Source organism: Pantherophis guttatus, chromosome 15, assembly GCF_059756535.1.
Source record: "Pantherophis guttatus breed Tessera chromosome 15, ASM5975653v1, whole genome shotgun sequence".
NCBI classification, from domain to species: domain Eukaryota; kingdom Metazoa; phylum Chordata; class Lepidosauria; order Squamata; family Colubridae; genus Pantherophis; species Pantherophis guttatus.
Genome location: NC_142077.1, coordinates 14,576,503 through 14,596,737, shown reverse-complemented (window position 1 = coordinate 14,596,737; position 20,235 = coordinate 14,576,503). Strand labels below are relative to the sequence as shown.

Sequence of the window (20,235 nt, the reverse complement as noted above, 5' to 3'; positions counted from 1 at the left end):
TAATAGTACTTAATAATTAATTTAAATAAGATAGTAAATAACTAAATATAAGGATAGTTAACTGATGAATTGCTGAAGTTTTAGACTTTTCCCTCGCTTCCCCCCACCCTTATATTCTACCCCTATGTTTAGAGAGTAATACAGACCAGATAGTTATTATGAATTGAAGATCTCTGTAAAATATCGAAAAAGGGAAAATAGAACTTATAGATAAATTTACATATAGATAGTGATAGTGTGACAAGGGAACTTATCCTAGTTGCTTATTTTCTTGGGATTACCGGGACTATTGAAAGCCACTAACCATACAAAAATCCCAAAAGAAATAGAATAACCTAAATAGAAATCAGTATATGAGATTCTGGGAGAAGATATTAAAAGAAATACAAATGGCAACTACAAGCTCAACAACAATCTCTAAGTTAAGTAAGAAAATACCATCAAGCCAGATGATACTCATGGCCTCCCCAGTACAACAAAAAACAGCTGAAACCACGGAAAAGGATAAAGCAGTTCCCACCCTTAGTATGCAAAACATTCATTCCATATTAACGACGATCCAGGAAGGAATGAATAAAATGCAAGAGACCATGGCCTACAACCATGAGGAGACAAGGAAAAACCACGAGGAACTAAGGATGGATGTGGGAGAGATAAAGGATAATATTAGGAACATGGACGAGAAGATAGGAAAGATACAACATAAAATGGAGGAAAATGAACAGAGGATTTGTAAGGTGGAGGAGAGAATAGAATATACAAATAAGAAAATGGAGAGGATGGAATATGACCAAGCAGCTACAAATAAGGATCTAGAGGACACAGTATCATATCTTGAGATGGAGAAGGCATCCTTCTACTTAAGGTTCCAGAATGTAGAAGAGCAAAAGGAGGAGGACTTAGGGGAAATCATGACTGAGATACTCTCTGAAGTGACCCAGAGGAACAAGGAAGAGATTCGAAGTGGAATAGACGAAATCTATAGAGTCCACACGAACTACGCCCGGAGAAATAAACTGCCAAAGGAAATACATATCAGATTTACAAAAAAATCCTTAAAAGAAGAGATCTATAGGAAGATGAGAGAGGATAGAGCTATGTATAAGGGAAGAGAAATTTTAACCCTCAAACAGATACCAAAAAGGACGAGGGACCAAAGAAGGAACTACAACTTCCTAACGGCACAATTAAATAAATTTAAAATAAAGTTCCGCTGGCTAATACCGGAGGGTCTACTAATTTCCTGGGAAGACAAAAAATACAGAATTGATAACGTAGGAAAAGCACAGGACTTCTTTGATCAACACTTCGGGTTGGAGGAGGAGCAAGAGAGTAGAAAAGAAGAGGGTCCTAAGAGGCAAGAGGAACGGCGGACAGAGAAAGAAGAAAGAGACCAAGAAGAGGGGAGAAGATTGGAAAGAGAAAGAATGGAGAGAGAGGGAGCGAGGGAAAAGACGCAAATGATACTCAGAAACAACAAAAGACTGCAATCAACGGATAAATAAATAAAGAGAGATGGAAAAAGAGCTAAAACTCATTTCAATCAACATAAACGGACTTAATTCACCAGCAAAAAGAAAACACACATTTACAAAACTTCAAAAACTAGAAATGGATATTATAACACTCCAAGAGGTACATATTAAAAGACAGCATCAAAAATTATTGGATAATCAAAGATTAGGAAGACTATATGCAGCGCTTGGAGACCAAAAAAAGAGAGGAGTCGTAATATATGTGAAGAAATACCTAAAAACAAAACAAATATATGCAGACACAGAAGGACGTTTCTTAATAATAGAAATACAAACAGAATCCAAAACAATACTATTAATATCTATATATGCACCCAACGCAAATCAAAATGATTTTTTCAAAAAGCTACACAATATAATTAAAGACCTGGAGTACGAAGCTATCTGTATGGTAGGAGACTTCAACGCAATCACGGACATAGAAAAAGATTACCGGAGTACCAAACAAAGTAAAACCAGAAAGAAAACTCTACCGGAACCCTTCAAGGATATGATCAATGAACTACACCTACATGACGTATGGAGAGAGGCAAACATGCAAACGAAACAATATACATATTATTCAAACCCACATCAGTCATGGTCCAGGATCGACATGGCCTGGATGACTTCAGACCTCAGAGAGGAGGTAAAAGATATCGAAATAGCAGTGAACACCTGGGCAGATCATAACCCCATTAGAATAATATGGAAGGGACATCGAAAGCAAAGGAGGTGGATGATGGACACGGGAATAATAAAGGATAAGGAATATATACAGATGATCGAGAAAGAGGTTAAAATGTTCCTACAAATAAACACTAAAGAACAGACATCACTTCAAAATCTTTGGGACACAATTAAAGCATATATAAGAGGTCTTACAATCGCGTATATGGCAAAAAAAAAATAAAGAGAAACAACAGTCAAGGAATAAGTTGTTAGAAGAACTCAGAACATATGAATTAGAATTGCAGAAGGACCCCCAAAACAAAACAATAAAAGCAAAATTAAACCTTACTAAACACAGAATCAATCTGACTACCCAGACAGAAATCGCACAGAAAATTAAATTAGCAAAGCAGAAACACTTTGAGCATGCAAACAAAACGGGGCGCTGGTTAGCGTATAAATTGAAAAAAGAAAAAGAAAGGAGAACAATATTTCAATTGCAAGACGAAACAGGACAAATATATCATACTAACCTAGACAAAAAACGTATAGTTAAAGATTTCTTTCAAAGTCTCTACAAGGGAGAAGAGATTCGGGAGGAAGACATTAAGGAATACCTATGTAAAACAAACATCACAAAATTAGAGAAGTCCCACAGAGAAGCATTAAATAGACCAATTACGATGTCCGAGCTGGTGGAAGCAAGGAAAAAGCAAAAAAACAACAAAGTTCCAGGCCCGGACGGTATACCAACGGAGTTTTATAAGAACTGTCAAAATGCAATGGATGAACTGTTACTCCTGGTTCTCAACGATGCATTATTAGAGGCAGAAATTCCCAAATCCTGGACTGAAACCATCATTACACTTATCCCTAAAGAAGACACAGACCCCACACAAATTAAAAATTATAGGCCGATTTCACTGCTTAATGTAGATTATAAACTCTTCATGTTGGTCATAACGCAAAGACTGAAAACAATTATTCATAAATACATGCATACGGATCAGAACGGTTTTGTTCCAAGAAGACAGATCAAAAATAACATAAGAACAATTATTAATGTCCTGGAATATTACGAGAAAAGAAACGATAAACAAGCAGCCTTACTCTTCTTAGACGCACAAAAGGCCTTTGATAATTTAAACTGGAACTTCCTCATATCGCAATTAGAAATTATGGACTTTGGTGCTAAATTTTTACAAATGATTAGAAGAGTATATTCCCTCCAAATGGCCAAAATTATGATCAATGGAGATATGACTGAAAACTTAGATATACAAAAAGGAGTGAGACAAGGCTGCCCCTTATCCCCACTATTGTTCATAATCTCTTTGGAAATATTATTAAATGAAGTCAGGAAAGACCCCGAAATAAAAGGTTTGAGAACACGGAAAGAGGAGTACAAATTGCAAGCCTTTGCTGATGACGTGGTGTTTATAATGGAGCAACCGGAAACAACAGGAGCCAAACTTTTAGCGAGGATAGAGGAATATGGAAGAGTCGCAGGGCTTAAAATTAACAAACAAAAAACTAAAGTGTTAACAAAGAACTTGACAAAAGTACAAGAGATACAACTAGAAGACAAATTAGGAATACAAATTGTAAAGAGAATAAAGTATTTAGGAATCTGGCTTATTGCCAAAGCAATAACAATCAGAGAAGACAATTACAATAAATTAATGAAACAAATTAGAAAAGACCTGGAAACGTGGAATAAATTACAACTGTCATTCCTAGGGAAAATTGCATCCATAAAAATGAATATACTCCCTAGATTACTTTACCTTTTTCAAGTAGCCCCAATCTGGCCAGGAAAGAATTTCTTTAAGGACCTTACTAAAATAACAACAAAATTTATTTGGAATGGGAAAAGGGCCAGAATTAAAATAAAATGTATGCAAGATACCCGGGAAAAAGGAGGCCTAGGCCTACCGGACTGGGAGCTATATTATAAAGCAGCGTCGCTAAACTGGATAAGGGACTGGATAGATCTTAAGAATAAAAGAATGTTATCACTAGAAGGCTTTGATCTACATCGCGGATGGCATGCCTTTCTCTGGGAGGGAAAGGATAAGCACCATGGGTATTTTCAGCAACATATCATTAGAGAAGCATTGTACAAATCATGGCAAGAGGTTAGGAAACATTACACCAAGATCCCACGATGGCTATCGACAATGGAAGCACAAATATATCCCAATGCTATGGACATAGCGAAAATGATGACTTATAAAGAACTACTGAACAGTGAAGGAGAATTACAAACAAGACAAGAATTACAAAATCAGGGTATAGACATTGATTGGTGGCCATACATGCAAATAGAATCAAGATACAAAACTGATCGGGCACAATTCGGATTCCAAAATGAACCAAATGAATTGGATAAAATATTACAAAGTGCAGATGAGAAAATGATTACCAAAATTTATAAGTACCTATTACAATACAAATTGTAAGAGGAGGTTGTCAAAGAAAGCATGATAACATGGGCCAAAAACATAGGATATACTATTGAATTGGATAAATGGGAGAATTTGTGGAAGATAAACTATAAGATGACACTGTCCATACCCTACAAAGAAAACCTTTACAAAATGTTCTACCGATGGCACCTCCCACCGGCGCGTCTAGCCAAGATGTTCCCAAATACATCTCCGATGTGCTGGAAATGTAAATCACAGAAAGGGACATATTACCATCTCTGGTGGCTATGCAGAAGGGCAAAACAATACTGGCAACAAATCAAAACAATGATTGAAGAAATTACGAAACAAAAACTTGAAATGAGACCGGAAACCTTTTTATTGGGAATCATCACAGCAAATTATACCAAAGAAATAAAATATCTAATCATTCATATCCTCACAGCAGCACGTATACCCTTTGCCCAACATTGGAAATCTGAACAGTTACCTACAGAAGACAAAATAATAGCTAAAATTACAGAATGCGCAGAATTGGATAAGCTTACAAAAGAAATACAAGAGAAAGATGATACTGATTACTATTTAGTATGGCAAAGATGGTACGGCTGGCTGGAGGCAAAAATAGGAATACAAAGATAATTTATGACTAATCAATAGAAATGTATAGTAGTAAATAAGGAATCAATTATATATATATATATAACCATGTAAACAGATGATTATAGACATTGACATAAATAGAAAAATGGAAAATACCCCACCGTTATAGTAACTTCTAAGAGTCAGTCATTGGACTGAATCGATGTTTGTTAGTTTTGTATGTCATTTTATGTATTTATGTTGGTTTTGTTTTTTCTTTTTATTATTAATAAAAATTTATAAAAAAAAAAAAAAGATGCACCTCAAAAATTATAATAGGCCCTTTATTGGAATAGAATACTCCAGTTGGCATTTGCACGTGTTAATCTAATTGTGATCAATTGTAGGGGTGATACAGTAATATGATATACATTTTTATTGTTTTTTAATTTGCTTATTATTTTCCATTATTATGATACAATCTTGCTAATATTCTGTCTTTAATATTTTAAACAAAATATTTACTTATTTTGGGATTTATTAAAATCTAATATTTTGGACTTGATCTGATCCCAAATGTAACAGCATTCTTCATTGCTTTTTTAGATGAATCTTGAAATTGCTTCAGAGGCTCTGAGTGATAAAAGTCAATTCCCCTTTTTCCACCAGTTTCTCCCCAAAGAAGGATTCCACTACCCAGCAATTGTCCACCTGCTCCTCCATTTCAGATGGACCCTGATTGGCCTCTTTGCTTCAGACACAGAGAAGGGAGAGAATTTCATGAGGATTTTTCCTCCTGTGCTTGTCAGGAGTGGAATTTGTGTGGTTATATCACAACTGTTCTCAACAACTGGACATACAACAGAATCCCTCAGGGATTCCTTCTCTAAGTGGAAACAAGTAAACGTCTTTGTTCACTTCATAGAATATGAGTCCATTTGGGAGAGAATCCTTCCTTTCCATTTAACATTTATGCGTCTGCCAGGACCCATTGAAGGGAAAGTCTGGATCCTCACAAATTTTGCAGGGTATCCAATGAACAAGCGTAGACTTCTGAAATACATCCATAGTGTTTGGAACTTTGGTTATCTGCCAAAAGAAAGGCCAATGGATGATGCCTTTAAACCCCATTTCTTTGTGGAAGTAAAGTTTCAAGATTATTATTTCCGCTGTTCTCTTTCAAAGAACGTCTTTTCTGTCAAAGGCCGCAGAAGATGCACCCAGAAAGCCCCACTGGAGACCCAGAAGAAAAGGAACAGGATCTGGGCCCCAAATGACTATCAATATTACAGTCTCATTCAGACTCTGGCCCAGGCCTTGAATGCTGCTTATTCCTCCAGATCGAGGAGGAGGAGAAGGAAGGAGGGAGAAAAGAGTTTGGGGTCTCCAAGGCTGCAGCCGTGGCAGGTATGGGGGTCCCTATATGGATCCATTGATCTTAGATCCTTTGGAGAAGGAATCTAGAGGAGAAGGAGGAGAACCAACTCAACAGATCTCAACAGATCTGGCCAACAGCTAATAGTTCCAAAGAGTAGATACCATGGCATTTTAATATTAAACTCTGCTCATTTGAAAATGCTGTATTCTTTCTTAAATGAATTCCTGTATTTGTGGGTATGTGATTAGCACGGTGGAATTTCCCCTTTGTTCCGTCCCCACTGCAGGTGGGTCTGTGTGCAGCTCAACAGGCAACTAAACCCCCCTCTTCTCCTCCAGTGAAAGGGAGCCTGGGGTGGATCTGGGTGTTTCATTGGGAGAAAAGGGCACGGAGAAACTGAGGAAGTGCAAAGAGTCAGAATATAAATAGGAGATAGGCAGCATTAACTAACAGCCAACAAAGGAGCAGCTGGAACCTCTCCAGTGATGCTCCGTGTGAGGGACGGAGGCCTCCGGATGACCATGTGTCTCGGTCAAACCGGCTGCTTCCGTCTCCTCCAAAGGCTGAGAGAAAAGGGAGTCTGGCTTCAGACCATACAGTTAGGCTTATCTGCCCCCGGCCACTAGGTGGGGCTAGAGCAACAACTGCACAATAGATACATGTTGTGGCATGACAACCTTTATCAATTTGGAGGAGACCCTGAGACCATCTAGCCCAACCCCTCCTCTCTGCATTAATCCCAGTTAAAGCTTCTCTGACTGATGGCTGCTTAGTCTTTGCATTCAGACAATCCATGAAGAGGAGACTGAACTTCTCTGCTTCACTGGCTCAGCTCTAAAACAGCTCATCCTTTTATCATATTTTTTTCTCTCCTTCAGCTAAAATCTCCTCTCTTGTAACTGAATTCCTTTTTTCTGTGTCTGACACTCTGGAATAACAGTGAGCAGATCTTACACTCGTGTGTAACATGTGTCAGTGATTGGAAGAGGGCTGCATCCTCCCTTCTCCAACCGAGAGATTGTGTCAGTTGGAAAAGGGGCTCCCAGACTCCTCCTGATCTTCAGCTCTTCTCCTTGTTCTCTTTCCTCAAGGCTAAGAGCGGCTCCTTTGATCTCTTCCTTGGCTTCACTGTCCTTCCCTGAAGTTCACGTAGATTTTGTGCAAATTCTCCTCCAAACTTGGTGCCTGCAAGGGGACCTGGTCCTTGAGTTGGGGTCTCCCCAAACCACAACATTCACTTCCTGAGATTCTTATGGCTGCATTTGCCTTCTTTCCATGAACATCTCCCTGCTGACTCAGATTCTGTTTCCAGTTAAGTATGATTTTGAGATCATTTCCACAAACATGCATATCAAGTTTGGTATCCCTCATCTTTCTTCGATTCCACCATTAATGTTTTTATATGAGACTCTGTTGTTAGTCAAGTCCTAGTTGCTGAAACTCAGATTTTTTTCTATTGCTTTTTATTCATGTACCCTTCTCTATGTCCTAATCATAAATATTGTTTCTGGAAACTTGATATTCCTCTTATTAAATTTTACTTTATTCAAAAAGGTAAAATACAAGTTTAGGAAAATAAAACTATTACAAAGACAAAACAAAACTAGACAAAACATTTTTCAAAAATTGTGCATTAGAAATGGACAAAAACATGCATATTGTCCCCCCCAGTTGAATACAGTACAGCAATAATAGTTTCTCCCCCTTGCAAAATAGGCTCCAAAAATATAAACTACAAATCTATTTGCAAATACTTGACTTGTCATCTATCTGCTGTATATAAAAAACGTAGTTAACAGGCAATCCAACAATAAAATTAAATTTGAAGACTTCAAAATGGTCTATTATCTGCTATTCTATTTAACTCAGAGAAAATTTACAGGGGCTTCTTATCTACCACACACCACCACAATCATCATCTCTGATCCATCCAGAATCTGTCCAGGGTTAAACATCTTTGTTTGAGTCTTATTATCTTATTTTATGATTATCTTAATGATAATGCATTTCCTTAAAATTTTAATTAGGATCTTTCCCAACAACTGCTTTCCATCCCCCAAAGTAATAGGGCCTCCTGTAAATTGAAACTCAATGACTCTTAAGACTTGTTTTCCAGTTAAATATGACAAGTCCATTCCCCAATCTCCCTCAATCTTCTTGAAAGAATCCATTTCTTCAGTCATCCGTTCTGTCCACTTTGAGTCTTCAGGGTCCATGGCCTCTCCAGCCATCTCCAAGCAGCCTGCCTTCAAACCAGACTCCTCCTTCAGGGATGCCAGCAGCAAATTCAGTTCCAGTCCATCCATCCAATCCATCCGATTCAACAATTGTTGCTTGCTTCTGATTATCGTCTTTAAGTTGATTTAAAACCACTGTTATTTTCTCAAACTTTTTCATTCACTTCTGAAGATGATGACAGTATTTGTATCCTAATTAAGCATATTTGCAGATCAGACAATTGTGGAAGAAAGATTCAATGTGTGATAAGAAACAAAGTTCTCTGTTTTTCAAATTTCTGGATGTTCCCATTCTAGTTTCATCCCTTTCTGGAGAAGAACGAATTTTGGAATATTTCTGAGAGGAAACTGTACTTGGACCAAAATGGAGAGATAACAGCACATCTGGCCATTCATGGCTTCCTGGTTCTCCCCAAGGAGGATGTCAGGAGAGAGATTCTGGCGTATTTTAAAAGACAGAGATTTTCTATCAACCAAGATGCTCTTTCACGGCTAAAGTTGCTCAATAAGGTGAGAGAAATTTTGGTGTCTTTTCTCTGTTTTCCAAAGACTGAGGTCCCATTTCAAGTGGGCAAAGCCTAGAGTCTCCAGGGTGGTTGGCCTCCCGTGCCAGGTGGTGTCATCTCATGGAAGTTCTTCAACAGACGGGACCTAAGTGGAGTGGCTTTGCCATGTTTTATGGAAACCTTTCAAGATCTTACTGGTCAGAGGTCTCTTTCTTCATCACTGTTTAATTTCATATTAAAAAACCTAATAGAATAAAATTTCCTAAATCTTTTACAGTAAACTTTGTTATCAGTTTTAATAAGAATATATCATCATAGTTTAAAAAAAATCAATTCCATCTCTCTAGATTTTATTAAATAGAAAAGTCCTTTATTGTAATGTTAAATTCCAAAAACAAAAGGGGGGAACTAAACGAAGAATCTGCCAGTTGTTTTACCTCCTGCATCTGTTTAGAAGTAGTCAGAGGTTTCCTATTTACGCCAATGAAGACCAGAGCCTACTTGTCTCCATCAATTTCTCCCTCCATTTTCCATGGACGGAGAGCCTTAACACATTTTCTTTGCCATTCCTTGTTTTTCTGCTCAGTCTCTGCCTCAGTCCAAATGTGTGGAAAGTTGTCATCCTGGATTTGTCAAGAGGGCTCGAGAAGGAGAGCCAGTTTGCTGCTATGACTGCCTTCCTTGTCCGGAGGGGACCTTCTCCACTCAGGAAGGTGGGTCACACTGAGGAAAATGGGAGGCTTTCTGGAACTGGATCCAAATTAAAAAACAGATTGAAGCTCACCTGGTTTTTTATTTTTAACCTGCACAATTTCTTATCTAAATGGAAGTAAATCAAAAAGACTTGGAAGGAGGGGCTGGGAAAGAGATGGGAGGAGGGGGTGGCAGACTGGGCAAGCTTTACTAACAGCAGAGGAAATATCTCTTCTGCTTTTTAGTTTGGATATGTGCTGCTAAGTTTACCTTTCTAGGAACATCAGAGTTCTTTGAAACTAGATGAATTGTTTCAGGTCCACCTTCTGAAAGACCTTGCAATTCATTGTTTATTGGCCTCCCTTGAGGATCACTGAGAAGGTGTCACTGGACCATAATATGGTGCTGTGGATAGTTGTGGGGGGAATTCATTACACAAAGAGTTAGCCATACAGATCAATCAATCAATCAGAATAGAGTAGAAGGAACTTTGGAGGTCTTCTAGTCCAGCCCCCTGTTCAAGCAGGAGACCCTAAACCATTTCAGACAATTGACTCTTCAGTCTCTTCTTAAAAACCTCCAATGTTGAAGCACCCACAACTTCTGGAGGCCAGCTGTTCCACTGGTTAATTCCTCTCACTGATAGGAAGTTTCTCCTTAATTCCAGGTTGCTTCCAGAGGTTACAAGATACTGTAGGAATCCTCCAAGTCCAGGATATTAACTGCCATGTGGCAGGACTCAGGATGTTTGCCTAAAAAGATTATATGATTCATTATTAACCTCTAATAGTATAGGTTCCTATGAAGATTCTACACATTACACAGGAAATAATTAACATCCTAGAATTTCGCTCAATTTAATATATCTGGCTACATTTTTTAAAAAAATTCTTCTTATACTCTTTTTAATGAAATCTTTAATAAATCCCGGATCTGCGCACCTTCCGTCGTGCGCTTAAGACTCTTCTATTCTGGCCTAAACCTTTCCCCTTTTTAAATGTGGAAATTTTAAATTTGTTTAATGATAGGGTTATGGGTAAGGCGTTTTAAATTGGGGAGCCATTTTGGATTTAATTTTTTTAAAATGTATTTTAATGTTTATATTATATATTTTTTAATCTTGGCTGTTCACCGCCCCGAGTCCTTCGGGAGAGGGGGCGGTATAAAAATTTAATAAATAAATAAATAAAAAATAAATACTTCTTGGAAAATGTCTGTGGTATCAGCTGTTATCCAAAGAAGGTTTTTCTTGCAAGAGAAAAGGACAGAATATTAAAGAAATATTGCTTTTTTGCTTTCTCAGATACAGAAAAATGCACCAAGTGTCCAGATGATAAATACCCAAATGAGGACAGAGTCCAATGTATACCCAAAATCATAACCTTCCTGTCTTATGAAGAACATCTGGGCATTATCCTGGTTTCTTTTGCTCTACTCTTGTTCCTAAACTCAGGCTTTATTTTAATCATCTTCATTACATACAGAGAAACTCCCCTTGTCAAAGCCAACAACCGGGACCTCTCCTACATCCTCTTGGTCTCCCTCCTGCTTTCCTTCTTGTCTTCTTCTCTCTTCATTGGTCAACCAAGGAAAGCCACCTGCCTTCTCCGACAAACGGTTTTCAGCATCATCTTCTCAGTTGCCATTTCTTCTCTCTTGGCCAAAACCATCACGGTGGTGCTGGCCTTCCTGGCCACAAAACCAGGAAACCGAGTGAAGAGATGGTTGGGGAAGAGCTTGGCCAACTCCATCATCCTTTCTTGTTCTGCTGCCCAAATTGTCATCTGCTCCATCTGGCTGGGAGTTTCTCCCCCCTTCCCTGACTCTGACCTCCACTCCCAGCCTGGAGAGATCATCCTGCAATGCAACGAAGGGGCCGTTGTCATGTTCTACGTCACCCTCAGCTACATGGGCTTCCTGGCTGCCATCTGCTTCACGGTGGCTTTCCTGGCCAGGAATCTGCCTGGGGCCTTCAACGAAGCCAAGCTGATCACCTTCAGCATGCTGGTCTTCTGCAGTGTCTGGGTGACTTTTGTGCCCACCTACCTGAGCACCAAAGGGAAATCCATGGTGGCTGTGCAGGTCTTCTCCATCCTGGCCTCCAGTGCTGGTCTGCTGGGCTGCATCTTCATCCCCAAGTGCTACATTATCCTTCTGAGGCCAGACCTCAACACAAAGGAGCAGCTCACAGGCAGAACAAATGTAAAAGCATGAGATATAACACCATTGTGATATTGGAAGAATTGTTAAAAGTTTATTTTATTTGAAAGGAGATATTCTTTCCATTTAGATCGTATGCAGGAGTCAAAGAAAATCATATGTATATGTTTCAAATTTGGAAATTATTGAATTCTTCACAAAGGAGCATCTTACAGCCAGAAGAAATGTGTAAATGTGAGACTGAGGAGTTTCAACTTTTAACATTTTCCACAGTCCGAACATAGAAAATGGTCCAAGCTCTTCTCCATGCATGAGTGGGCCAACTATTTTTCTTGAAATAAATAAAGGGTGTGTGGAAGATTGTGAGGAGACAAATTTCTTGGAGAAATGGGAGCATGTTAGCAAGACAGAAATATAGAAGGAATGTATGGAGCAACGTTGATGCCGTCATTTCTCAGTACATTTCACCCAAACTGCCAGAGCCTCGCTTCCTGGGAAAAGGCGATTCGGTGATTGTAGCCGGCATTTCTCTGCCCCTCCGGTGTTTCTCAGGCATCACGTCGCCTGAAGCCCCATTCTGGGCTCTCCAGCCTTTCTGCGCTTCCTTCGCTTGGCCGGGAATCCCACTGCGTGAGCCAAAGGGATCCCCGGACCTTCAGACTTTGGTTTTTCATCCTTACTTATTCCACTCCACTCCTTTCCTTTCCCTTTCTGTCCTTCTTCTATCTTCCTTTCCTTTCCTTTCCTTTCCTTTCCTTTCCTTTCCTTTCCTTTCCTTTCCTTTCCTTTCCTTTCCTTTCCTTTCCTTTCCTTTCCTTTCCTTTCCTTTCCTTTCCTTTCCTTTCCTTTCCCTTCCTTTCCTTTCCTTTCCTTTCCTTTCTTTTTCTTTTTCTTTCCTTTCCTTTCCTTTCCTTTTTCCTTTTCTTTTTTCTTCCCCCTTCTTTCCCTTTCCCATTTCTTTACTACCTTTATTTTCTATTTTATGTCATGGTAATATTAATAAAAAATAATAAAAAGGAGCCTTTTCTTATAAGAGCGCTTCTTGTTCCACAGCTGGAATATGCAAATTTCCCTTGGAGGAAAACTGGCAAAATGTCTTCCTGACCCACAGAAAGAGGGGGGGGTTCCTTCACATTTGGGGTTGAGGGGCAGAGAATCAGAAGGAGCCACTTCGTCCAGATGTCCTGAACAAGAGAGACACGGGTGTCAGCGTTCCAAATTAGGCTTTCTTCCAGCGCTGACATAACAAGATGAACTTTTACCTAGTTTTGTATGTACAGATAGTGTTTCCTGGGAGACGAGGGTGGGGGCTACATTCCTGTGAAAAGAACGTGCCGGGAGGTAGAGATGGATCTGCATGATGGCCAATGGGACATTGGGGTTGGAGAGCGGAAGAGGAGGGGGTTGGAAGGAGGGGCCAGTTTGGCTGCAATTAGAATCAGGAATGTCGGCTTTTTATGTTCTTAAATAAAAATGATTCATTAGAGACTCTGTGCTTGAAAATGAAACTTATTCAAGATAGCACCGAAACCTGACAGACAGCCAAACTCTCCTCCAAATCCAGGCTGGCTGAGTTTAAATCATCCCGTTCCCTCCTAGACATCTGGTCGGACGGACTATGGCTGAAGCCAAGCTCTCGGAGGAAAGCCTGCTTCAAGAAACGGGAGGAGCAGAAGCGGTTGTGATTCCAGCCAACTTGGAAAATACAAAGGTTCAACTTTCTCCGCCTTCCCTCCCCGCAGAACTTCAAGCAAAGAAACGTGAGGCAGATAAGTACCCGGGGACTGTGCCAAAAGCCTTAGAGGTGGAATTTCCTTTTGCAAATGTAAAAGATAAAGAAAAACCCCTAAGTGAATTGGGAAGGGCGAGCTGGGGATGGGAATGGCAGCGAAGCCCAGACAAGGCAGCACCTCCCCACCCCAGGATGAGAGACGGGGCAGAAAGACTGAATGCTATGATAGAACAGTATTTAAGATGCTACGTCGACTACCAGCAGTCCAATTGGGCAGACCTCCTATCTTTTGTGGAGGTTGCATATAACAATGCTGTCCACAGCAGCACGGGGCTAACCCCGTTCAAAATAGTGAGTGGCATGGATTTTGTTCCCATGCCAGAATACCCGAGGGAGCCTCCTTCCTCAGTCAGTTTGACCGACTGGATGGCAATGTTGAGACAAACTTGGGAAAATGTTAAGAGGGCGCTGGCAAAGGCGGCTCAATCTTATAAGGACCAAGCAGACAAGCACCGAACTCCCCAAAGACCATTTCAGCTGGGAGAGAAAGTTTACCTCTCCACCAAGTACTTGAGACTTAGACTCCCGAGCAGGAAATTGGGCCCAAAATTTATAGGACCATTTCCTATAATAAAAATAATCAACCCCGTTACAGTGCAATTGCAGTTGCCACGGCTTTGGGGGAAAATTCACCCCGTTTTTCACAGTAGCCTTCTAAAACCTGTAGTGGGGTCTACTTTAAGGCCAACTCCACGTGAACCCCCTGGGCCCCTGGTTGTTGGGGGCCAAACGCACTACGAGGTGCAGCGGATTCTTGATTGAAGATGGCACAGGGGGCGCCTTCAGTACTTAATTAAATGGAAGGGTTACCCATTGTCAGAGGCTTCCTGGGTGAAGAGCGCAAACATCCAAGCTGATCGCCTTATAGCAAAATTCCATGCAGACCACCCGGGAAAGCCGGGAGGGGGGAGTGCACAGCCGGGGAGGGGCTGATGAGACTAATCTTGTTGTGTTTTCCCTATGGGATAGGTGATGTCGCAGAAGTGAAGGGAGAGGGGCCGGATGTCAGCGTTCCAAATTAGGCTCTCTTCCAGCGCTGACATAACAAGATGAACTTTTACCTAGTTTTGTATGTACAGATAGTGTTTCCTGGGAGACGAGGGTGGGGGCTACATTCCTGTGAAAAGAACGTGCCGGGAGGTAGAGATGGATCTGCATGATGGCCAATGGGACATTAGGGTTGGAGAGCGGAAGAGGAGGGGGTTGGAAGGAGGGGCCAGTTTGGCTGCAATTAGAATCAGGAATGTCGGCTTTTTATGTTCTTAAATAAAAATGATTCATTAGAGACTCTGCGCTTGAAAATGAAACTTATTTAAGATAGCACCGAAACCTGACAATGGGTTTCAAGGAAGGAAATCGGTTTTTTGTCCTGTAAAGCAAAGCAAAGCTGCTTTGGAAAGTACATTGCCCCCCCTTCTTTCTGGCAGCCCCTCAAAAGCCTGTTTTGTGACCTGCCTATCACACTCTTGGGCAAAGCATGTGAGCCATTTCCTCCTTTCAGTGGTCCATAAAAGTATATCTATAATATGTAGATGCAGATAATAAAGTCGAAAAAAGTGAACAACATTTTACAGAACTATAGATACGTTGAGGTCGGGGGTGACTGGGCAAAGCGCCCTTTGACATGAGTGATGTTGAGTTGGCCACGCCCACCCAGTCACATTACTACCTGGCCACGCCCACCCAGTCACATGACCACCGGCCACGCCCACCCGGCCACGCCCCACCAAGTTACACCCACAGAACCGGTTGTTAAAACATTTGAATCCCACCACTGGATTTGGGGTGGGTGAGGACATCTCTGGGCTTCCTCTAGAAGGGAGACTTCCTGCTGCCTTCCATCCTCTCCGCCCCCCCACCCAAAAAGCAAGGCAAAGGGCCAATGGTGGAGGAGAAGACATTCTGGGCAAGGGAGGATGGACTTGGATCTCTGCTGTTGTTAATCTTCATTTTAAATTGCTCCCTTGCTCAGTTTCTCTTCCAAACCTTTGCAGAGTTCCTCCTTTTCTGCAGTGAGTTGGATATTGTTCACTGTAAACTCCTTGTTCTTCAGCTGGAGAGCTCCTCTTTTTCTGACCTCAGCCTTGAAATTTCCATGGTCTTCCTGTAAATTAGGAAGCACAGAGAGAAATTGGCCTCCTTGCTTTTTTCTCTTGAAACGTGAAACTTTTTCTTAAATTAAAAAAATATGAAACATAACTGTGTGTTTTGTGTCTGTGTGTTTAGCAATTCAGTTTTTGTATTTCTGCTGTAACCATCAGCAGTTTCTCCTTAAGAAAACGATGTTTCAACCATTTATGGGGTATATTAGAAAGAGTAAAAGTGAGAAATGAGTAAATTTTCATGGACTTGAGCTGACCCTGGACACTTCCACAGTATTCTACTTATGGTCGTATTTCCCATCCCTAAAAGATTTCAGATTGCAGGATCCAATCTGGGTCGGTCACCGGGATCAGAGTTTCCGAGTTTCCTTCCGAGGGTTAACTCATCCTCAGGGAACGTCTCTCTACCTGAATCTCTGCTCTGGCCTCTCCCATTCATAGTATTTATGTGGTGCCTGGTTGCATGTGGCTTTTCATTGGTTGATTCGGGTGTTGATGGCCAACTATTAAGTCGTTGGCTGCTGATTCCTTAGTTCCTAAGTACCTGATAAACTGGTGGTAAATCAGCACTCCTGTTGACTGACAAAGGGCCCGTTTCCCAGGCTTCAATCATTTCCCTGGCTATTTTTGTACTTACTCCACCAACAATCTTAGTAGCTGCGGAATTGAATGCATGTTCTCATTCATTGCAAAGTGAGGCTACCATTGAGTTCAGTCTCCTCATCTGACTGCTTCCTTGGTGTACTTGCAATTTTGGTGGTTAGCTTCCTCCCCGTCTCTCCTGCGTGCCACAGGGGCAATTCATGCAGCGGATCCGGTAGATTAATTAGAAGTGTCTCCCAGCTGCAAGCAGACTTTGCAATGCATGATTTGTCCTCACATGGTAGCCTCTAGATGGTGTGTGATGCCCACTTGCAGATCTCGGAAGCTGCGTGTCAACTCTGAAGCGAGCCTGGCTGAAGCCATCTTTTGCTGCCTCATAGTTGCCACAAACTCTGAAAGGGGGAAGGGAAGGGGAAGTAGATCAACTGCCTGCAATCAAAACGAAAAGTTTTCTTGTGGGAACCAAGGTCATCCTAACCGGTGGCAGTTGAAGGAGGGGAGGAGTGACCAAGCAGCCTGCCAGCTACTTACATTGGACAATGTGACTGGTGGCATCTGGGGAGGGAAACATTTGTTCCTTTAATTAGGCAAAAATCCCCAGCAACATTTAGAGTTGGTTTTCACTGGCTGTGCCGAAAGGATGTATCCAATAAACATGTTCTTTGAGGAAGCTACCTGCCTTGAATTTCTGCTTTTGGCAGATGAATTACTCGGAATGCTGACATTAAAGTGTCCTGGCAGGAAGGACCACAACTACCGTAGAACAGAGTCCCCAGCAGTTTATCTGTGACTTTCGCTCCCATGCTTTTCTCCAGCCTCTCTTCTCCCAGACGAAGCTCAGGATCCCAAATGGAGAAGTTGCTTCTCCCCATAATTGTCACTCTCTGTGTTTTTGAGATCTCTTCTGCTCAGTCTCTTAGTTTGATAAGGTCTCAACATACACAAGGACTTGATGGAGCATCAGGAAAGAATATCACGCAGCATTTCTCATAATTAGCCATGCTATGCTTACAGCTTTTTTTATTATCATATCTGTTTCTTTACATCACCTGCCATATTCCAGGTGGCCAGCAGGTGGCAGGCCATTTCCATTCCATAAGACTTTTAAAGCAAAGGGTTTCATTTACCTTGATGGGCTTTGCACCCCGTTTTGCCTCCAGTGAGATAAGAGGGTTCGGAGCCCAACTCCATCTCCCGTTTCCCCCTTCTGTACCCCCATTCTTTTTACTTACCTTAAACTTAAAGCCTGCCACATTCCAAGTGGCCACGAGAGGGCAGGCTATTATTGCTATGCAGGTTCCCATAGGCTTTTAAAAATGGAGCCCCCTCTCCCCCCCTTGAGAAAACGATCTGTCTCAAGCTCCTGTACATCCTTTTGGCTCAGGCAGTGGAACTTCCCGCCGGTTCCCCCTCTCTGCAAAGCGAAGGGATCGCAGAAAGGCTGCCTAGCCCAGAATGGGGCTGCCTCCAACTTCAGAATTGGGAGGATCCAGAAAGAACAGGGGGACCAATGGGAATTCTCCCTTCTTGAGAGTCATCGGTCTCCGGGCAGACTTTCCCTTGACTTCACCCAATGCAGGAGAGAGTTCCATGCGGTTCCTCAGGCCAAAATCCCCTCTCCCACTTTCTCCGCTTCTCTCTCCCCTCCTTCAGGTGAAGCCCCCAAGGACTCTGCCCGGAGACCGATGACGCTCAAGCAGGGAGAATTCCCATTGGTGCTGCCACTGGTTCTGGCCCTTCCAACCCCCAAAGTCCGAGATCAACGCTTCCTCCCCACAATGCAGAACCGGGGATTCCTCCTCTGGGGCTGGAAGCAGTGGTGAAATTCATTTTTTTTTACTACCGGTTCTGTGGGCGTGGGTCGGTGGGCGTGGTATGGCTCGGTGGGCGCAGCAGGGGAAGGATACTGCAAAATCTCCATTCCCACCCCACTCCTGGGGAAAGGATACTGCAAAATCCCCATTCCCTCCCCACTCTGGGGCCAGGCAGAGGTGGACTTTGCCGGTTCTCCAAACTGCTCCAAATTCCCATTTCCCCCCTGGCTGGAAGCCTCTGACACAGACGCCCATTTCATTCTCCAGGTGAAGATGCTGCCGAAGGAAGAGTTCCTGCACTGGATCCCAAGGGGGGAGGGGAAGCCCCACAGCTAGCGAGGACTTGGGGGTCACAGACACCCCCCCAATCCAAAAGGAAGCTAAATCAGGAAGAGGCGGAGAGGATCTGCAGGGATCCCTCCTACCGTCTCCCCAGGCTCACCCCACTTTCCCGGGGAAATCCTCCGCTCGGCTCTCTCGGGAAAGGCGCAGCTTCACTTTATGGGAGAAAAAACACGATTTCCTTCCTTGAAACTCGCATCTCTCTTGCTTGGAATGACTGTACGACCCGGCTCCTTCCAATTCTCCGCCCCTCAACCCCAAATGTGAAGGAACCGCCCTCCATCATCTCTCATAGGAAGAGGAAGACTGCCTCTTCCTATGGAAGCTCAGCTAAGCTAGAGAACTGAGCAAGACTCACTGATGCAACTCTTGCTCAGCCTCCAGTTTGATTCCCTTTGTGTTGAGATGCTGGGGGGGCAGGTTGTGTGTGTGTTGCTGTTGTTGTGGAAACATCCCTCTGTCAGCTCCCTATGTTTTTGCTGCTCAGGTCCAGACCTGAGCAGCAGTCTCGTTTTGTTGCAATATTTTCAGGATCAGACTCAATAAAGATAATAGGAGTTAGAGCTTTAAATATATTTCTTTTTAATTATGATAGGCATTCTATATTCACTGAATATTCAAGGTAGAAGCAACGAGAATGGTGAGGGTGGCTCCTTATATATACAAGGGGTGGAGCTAGGAATGGGAGTGGTAAGTTATGAATACATTAAAGTCCAAAGAATAAGTTAACCTCTGATGTTCCATATATACATTATTTACACATTGGAGAATAAGGCATTTACATCTGACAAATCCCCCTCTAAATGCCGGTTCGTTACACAACACCAATTACATTCTGATTCAGGACAATATAATACATATAATTTAGAAGTTAAATATTTGTGTTGTTTAGAAGGTAAGGGTTTTGTTAATATGTCAGCTAATTGTTCAGAAGTATCGCAATGTATTGCTTTAATGAATCCGTCTTGAGACAGTTGTCTCACATGCTTAAACTTTATATCAATATGCCTGGACCTTTGTCCAATTGCATCGGATCTGGATATTTCAATGGCCGCTTTATTGTCTTCATGCATAATAAATGGTAAGGTGGGTTTCTTCCAAACATCAGTGATCAGATCATTGAACCATACAAGGTTATTTGCAGCCTTGGACAAACAAACATATTCCGCTTCTGTAGTAGAAGTGGCTACTAGTTCTTGTTTACCAGTATACCAGTAAACTGGACAATCATTCAATAGAAAAACATAACCAGAAGTACTCTTTCTGCATGATGTATCACCAGCCCAATCTGCATCAGCATAACAAGTAATTTTTGGTTCTCTGTCATTATTGGGTTCCAACATTAAACAAAAATCTAATGTACCCTTCAGATATCTTAGAATTCTTTTGACAGCTTCCCAATGATACAAGG

The 20,235-nt window shown here is 41.7% G+C and overlaps 1 protein-coding gene across 1 annotated transcript; it reads left to right on the top strand.

The window, feature by feature from the left end:
- Positions 1-1,923: 1,923 nt before the first annotated feature.
- On the top strand, positions 1,924-16,162 carry LOC148111958 (vomeronasal type-2 receptor 26-like). The gene is made up of 3 exons (XM_087879411.1): positions 1,924-1,984; positions 11,465-12,680; positions 13,771-16,162. The coding sequence occupies exons 1-2, from the start codon at positions 1,924-1,926 to the stop codon at positions 12,223-12,225; spliced, it is 822 nt and encodes a 273-aa protein (XP_087735537.1). The 3' UTR covers positions 12,226-12,680; positions 13,771-16,162.
- Positions 16,163-20,235: the final 4,073 nt, after the last annotated feature.